Source organism: Macadamia integrifolia, chromosome 4 (genome assembly GCF_013358625.1).
Source record: "Macadamia integrifolia cultivar HAES 741 chromosome 4, SCU_Mint_v3, whole genome shotgun sequence".
NCBI classification, from domain to species: Eukaryota; Viridiplantae; Streptophyta; class Magnoliopsida; order Proteales; family Proteaceae; genus Macadamia; species Macadamia integrifolia.
This window is the reverse complement of record NC_056560.1, coordinates 3,965,800-3,971,583: the sequence shown is the minus strand read 5'-3', so window position 1 is coordinate 3,971,583 and position 5,784 is coordinate 3,965,800. Positions and strand designations below refer to the sequence as shown.

Here is a 5,784-nt window from a genome sequence, read left to right as displayed (position 1 = left end):
TGATCAACTTTACATGAACTCCGACCCTGACGCATTAATCAAGCTTCTTCTCCATCTTCCTAATTCTCATCACTGCTTAATTAGTGAGAGATGACCATGAACGTTTGAGAAGCGAGACTATGGTTTACAACGGGTGTATTTAAAAAGCCTTTTAAAGATAAAGGAAAATTGAAGTTCCCTTAGATCAATTATGGGCATTAAAGAAAGTTTAAAGTTCAAACTCAACCAAATAAAGTCTTCATTACGGAGAATCTATGAAACACCTTTTTGCATAATGAGATGGAATGTCTGCTAACTTTGTAGAAAAAAAAAGAACAGAATTGAACATAGATGGGTCACCCTCCACCACCATATTAACGAAATCATTCCACAGAATACAATCATTACTGGCTGGCTTCAACCAATTCTGGGAAATCTTTCATCCCAACATGGGCTAAAGGGGCCGCCCAAGAAATTTTCAGTTTTCAAGCTTTTTTTAAGACAGATTACTGGTCCCACCTCGACCTTCTTTTAATCCCAATTTCCATCCACTCACAGCTTACACATGGTAATCCTCTCTCTCTCACACACACACACGTTCTCTTTGTTGCTCTGCTTTTTTCTTTTTTTTTTTCTTTCTTTTTCTTTCCCACTTCCGCCGAAACTTCACAGAGCTTTTTTAACAAACAAGAGAGAGCTTAAGCATCTGACCAGGCGGCAAAGACAGGCATATGAGACATTGGGATTGAAGGCCTCAGCTGGGCAGCAGATGGAATCCAAGCATTCATGGTGGCATTAGGAGGAACGAGCTTTGATGCCGCCGTGGATTTTGCAAAGAGCATAGGAAGCCCATTTCTATCGGGGCTGCCTTCTCTGGAACTGCATAAGCTGGTCACCAGAGAAGACGCATTGGACAGATAGGTACCCTGCTTGCCCGAGTCATCTACCCCATGATCAATTCCAATCAGATCATGTAGGGCCCCTGAGAAAGATGGGTTTCTGTAATTCATAGGTTTCTCATCGAGTGGTTCGACGCAAGTGATTGGTTGGTCGGAGGGTTGATAGTGTACCATCTTCCAGTCTGCGCAGCCCCTACTTTTGTCTTCGGAAACCCCAGCTTCTGCAATGCTGTTCTGAACTGAGGCAGAAGGGGTATCAACAAACTCGCTCGATTCTGTATCTTTGTTTCGCTTGGCAAGTTCTCCCGCAAGCAATGTATTGCTCGCTGTGATTCTTTCAACGTCATATCTCGTTATATCAAAGTTGGTGACAGCATTCACCCCTCGGAACTTGATTGCTGCGACGTCATATGCTTCAGCTGCTTCTTCTTGGGTGCCTGAAGATACCATTAATTAATTAACTAACTGGGTTTTTAATGAGAGAGAGCTCTTAAGTTGTTAACCTTAAAAGCAAGCATTTTTATCTTTATTATCCAAAACACTCTCTCTCTCTCTCTCTCTCTCTCTCTCTCTCTCTCTCTCTCTCTCTAGCCCTCTGCTCTTTTCACTATATGAAAGAACAGCCTTAAAAAAGCTTCAGCGTTTCTAAAAATCAACCTTGCACCATCTCTCAAAGTGGCTGATGATCAGCCTTATTAAAGAACCACCGAAGACTGAAAAGACGGTCTGGTGAGATATTGGAGTTGCTGGTTTAGGGGGAAAAAAGCCCCTTTTAACGCGTGCTTCAAGAGCATTGTCCGCTCCTGGGTCAGCTTTGAATGTGAGACTGAGGATGATGGAAGAATATAACAACAAAGCCATAGTAATAAATCAAGACAAGAAACAACTGAGATTCAGGAATTTCAACTTTTGAACACTCACTGAATGTCCCAAGGTAAAGGTCTTTGTTTCCTGCAACCCTGCCAATCCGAGCTTGCCACCTCCCATGCTGATGATGTCTGAAAAATATAGAACATTCAAACCTAACGAACTTTATCCATGGAAACAAGTTAAGGGCATTTAGAGAAACCAAGCAAAACCTTGTTACTCCACGGTACATTGAAGCCCCTCTCGAGAAACCACTGCTTTTCCTGAAAGTTTCGAGATCCATAAGAAATGAAGAACAAAATACGCCACTAAAATGGAAACGAGAATGTAGAGGCAAATGCTACCTTCTCAAGTGAGCAACATATTCTTGCCTGCTCATGTTCTTCATTTCTTCGAGTTCTCCCTGGTAATTTTCCAGCTGCCGAAGCAATGGAAGAGTTGCATTTCAATAACCGGAGATAAAAATGTTAACTAATGAACTCAGATTTCAGTGGGCAAGAGACTAGAGACTAAACCATACTTGGAAATTGATGTGGGTTGAAGGGCCCCAATACTTGAGAGCCGCTAGATCATAAGCTCTGGCAGCTTTCTCTTCCATATCATAGCCCCCTGCAAATGCAATCCACAGCCAGAAAAGAACCAAAATCAGTTTAAGAATAGGTTCCGATAATCAAAATTTCTTCAGTGTTAAGAAAGAGGCTTACCCAGATAAACTAAAGAGCATCATTTGATTGGAATGGCATCCGGAACAATCAAGAACATGACAAATGAGAATTTGTATCACTAGTAAGGCCAAGAACAGAGTTCCAAGAAATTGCAGAGAGACTGAAAAGGATACCTCCAAGAGATACTCTAAAGGGGATGTTTTTGTTTTCTATAATACTAACCTTGCCTCCCTTTCCTGGTCTGCCCTTCCTTCTTGCTACTATTATCCCATAGATGGGCTTCATATCTACCGGTCCATCTATGCCTGATAAGGACACTTAAACAAGGTTTAATAAAAAGACAGGAAAAACAAGAGGGGAGGTTAGAACTTAGAAACAAAACCAACAAAATGATTCTCCGAGCAAGGAAGGCGTTGAACAGACCTTGTAACGCCTCTATACTGAGAGGTTCTCTGTCCAAATGTGTCAATGGACTTCCGATGAACAGGTTGTTTCTGACCTACCTTTCCAGACCCTCTCTTCTTTGTTTCCATGGCCATAGAGTCGGTTACAGTTGGAGAAATTTGCTGTGGGGCTGTCACACAGCTTGACTGAGAACCAGGGCTCATGGACAAGCTCAGAGGCTGCAAATCCCCATATCCCATAGGACCAACAGACGTAGTCCCTGCTCCATCTTCACTAATGCAACCAGTGGTCATTTTACGTTCCAATGCCTGGCTGGTTGAATAGTGCCTAGTAACCCAGCTCTTCAGGCCTGGTTCCTCCTCCAGTGGTGCTTGGAACATCTCATGGCCTGTAAGTCCAGAGAAATATGGATGCTGTTGAACTTGAATCTGCTGCTGTTGCTGCCTAAACGGTTGTTGAAGAAAGTTGTGTCTGTTGGTGTCTGGTTCAGTGTTATGTTGGTAATACATGCTGTCCAAGCTGAGAGCCATGGCTTCTCTTTCATTGCTTCCGTAGTGATGGTTTCCCATTGATGCACCACTTAAGAAGTCTTCCAGCTTAGGGGATGAAGTTGGCACCATCCCTTCACACGAAGAAGAAGAAGAAGATGACAAAAGAGTCAGAAATAGTGCTTCAATGAATGAAAGCCAAGAAAAGAACCCAAGAGTGAAAGAAACAGACCTTCAGTTTGTGACCTGGTTAGAGCTTCCATTATACAAAGAGAACCATCAGACTTAAGTGGCATTATGGGCAAGTGAGAATAGAACCCACCATTTTCTCCGTCAACCCCATAACAGATTCCGGAGTTCAACTGAGGAGGAGGAGGTAAGAAGAAGCTTGTTGGAACAGCAGTAGAAACAGCCGCAGCCGGAGGCTGTGTTTGACTATGATTAGGATGATGATGATGATGATGGTGATGGGATTCTGGACGAACCTCGATGTTCATGTGGGGTGAGAGAGAGAAACCTAACCAGTTATTGGTGTTGCTGTTATCATTATTCATGGACTTCATCGTCCTATCTCTCTCTCCAGTGTCGTCCCCCTCCCCCACTACTTGAGATTCTTAGCAGTATCTCGAGCTGCAAGGCAACTCAATCATTGGGAAACAAATAAACTAATCATTCCAAGATATCTTGCTTCCCTCCGTTTCAAAACTGGTTTTTTTTTTTCTTTTTTGTTTTGTAGCAGTAGAGCACTCATGGAAGAAATATATCCATGAAGCTAAACAACCCTAAGCTAACTCCTCAATCTATACACTTACCGCTCCCCCTCTCTCTTTCTCTGAAAAGCTCTTATCTACTAAAGAAAAACAAAACGAGACCCTTTAAACTAAACAAAAAGAACTAGTTTGAGCCAACAAAGCTGGCTGGGTAGTGGGTAATACTGGGTATGCTGCTTCTGCATTCCATAGGGATCTGTGTATATGAGAAAGACCATGTTTTTTTGCTTTCCATATCTCCCTCGATCTTCCCTTTTTTTTAATCACCCCTTGAGCCCAACTAAAAACCCAGGAGCAATGAAAGACCAAAACCTGCAGACCAAGACATTCAAAGTTCAAACCAACCTCATTTCTCAAAATAGTTTACTGGGCCTCTTCATTACCATTAATTTACTCAGCAAACTCCTGTTTCTCCCTCTCCTGCCTAATTGATATCTATAATCTAGTGGGGTTGCTTTTTTACAGTCTCAGACTCTCAGGCCTTAGATAGATAGATAGATATGACGGAGAGGACGGACAACTGTCCATCCAGTCACTTCACACAACAGTTAGTACAGTTTCTGTACAAGTCTGGAAGCAAAGCATCTAATAAAAACTATTGTTTTCAACTCAATCCCACCGCACCAAAATCCAGCTAGATTTCAGACAAAGGAACTTGGAGAAAAAAAATATAAAAAATCAAAGGATAATCCAATTTTCTTGGGTTTTTTTTTTCAAAGATGTCTGAACTTTAAACTTAAAGCTGAAAAGCTCCAAACAAAGAATCGGTGAAAGAGAAGGAATATATAAGTAGAGTAATAATAAATGGTCTGGAATAAACCCACACTTAATTCTTTTCGAGGACGAAGAAGGGAGGAGTTGGTCTACTCTATGGCCGAGGCTTAACCTGAATAGACCAGCCGATGCCAAAAAAGAAAAAAAAAAAAAAAAAAAAAGCAATATACGAAGTAAATGATACAGAAAGAAACCTGAGAACAAAAACAGAAACTTGTCACAAAGAAGCAAAAAAGAACAGAAACTGATATTATTATTTATTTATATATATCTATTTGGTGGTATTAAAAAAGGTAGAATGTCTCAAATCTCTTTTTGCTTTTCTGAGAGATTTAGATGTAGTCAACACCTGCTTCCAGACAAAAAGAGGGAAGTGGGTCTCCCTGATAAACTTGAAATATTCCAGGAATGATGAGTAAAGGGCCCCTGGAAAACTAGCTTTATTTTCCCTCTTTACCATACCTCCCCCCACCAAATTTAGTGGAATAAAAGTATATATTATTATATTAAAAGGCCAATAATATAAAGGGATAAACACTTAAGTTGGATACTGTTAATAATGTGACTTTTGCCTGAATGGAAACTTTGAAATAGGTGTCTGTCATAACAGTCCTGCAATTGAAGGAGATTACAGCAATCATCTTCCATTTAGACCTATCTATGGTTCTTCAATTCTTCCTTGTTGAAAATGATATTCTTTAGGCTATGATGTTTCTTTTTGGCGTCAGACGTCAAAATTGTTGAGTTGGGTTGCATGGAAATGTGCATGGAGGTGTTCCAGTGTTCCTCCACGAAGGAGACAGATTTTCTAATGGGAATGATTTTGGGTTGAAAAAGAAGAGTTTTGGGAGGGAAAGAATTAAGGAAAAGAGGACGTACGGTACGAGAAGGGAGGGGGATGGGTAACTGGGTAGGGTCTTCTATCCTGTGGTGACTG

The 5,784-nt window shown here is 41.2% G+C and overlaps 1 protein-coding gene across 2 annotated transcripts; it reads right to left on the bottom strand.

Annotated features, from left to right (window-relative positions):
- Positions 1 to 207: 207 nt before the first annotated feature.
- Positions 208 to 4,683, bottom strand: LOC122076601 (AP2-like ethylene-responsive transcription factor ANT). Of its 2 annotated transcripts, none has more exons than XM_042641994.1 (9): positions 3,536 to 4,683; positions 2,834 to 3,437; positions 2,633 to 2,727; positions 2,450 to 2,458; positions 2,266 to 2,354; positions 2,090 to 2,163; positions 1,958 to 2,008; positions 1,800 to 1,876; positions 208 to 1,315 (listed from the first exon to the last, which is right to left on the bottom strand). In XM_042641994.1, the coding sequence occupies exons 1-9, from the start codon at positions 3,864 to 3,866 to the stop codon at positions 678 to 680; spliced, it is 1,968 nt and encodes a 655-aa protein (XP_042497928.1). In that variant the 5' UTR covers positions 3,867 to 4,683; the 3' UTR covers positions 208 to 677. The 2 variants fall into 2 exon arrangements, with proteins under 2 accessions (XP_042497928.1, XP_042497929.1); XM_042641995.1 differs by having other exon boundaries at positions 2,633 to 2,715; positions 3,536 to 4,675.
- Positions 4,684 to 5,784: the final 1,101 nt, after the last annotated feature.

Coding starts and splice junctions, on each gene's coding strand:
- LOC122076601 (XM_042641994.1), bottom strand. CDS start 3,866: ATGAAGTCCATGAATAATGATAACAGCAACACCAATAACTGGTTAGGT. Junction 2,728..2,833: donor CAGTATAGAGGCGTTACAAG/GTCTGTTCAACG, acceptor ACCTTGTTTAAG/TGTCCTTATCAGGCATAGAT. Junction 1,877..1,957: donor ATGTACCGTGGAGTAACAAG/GTTTTGCTTGGT, acceptor TATATTTTTCAG/ACATCATCAGCATGGGAGGT.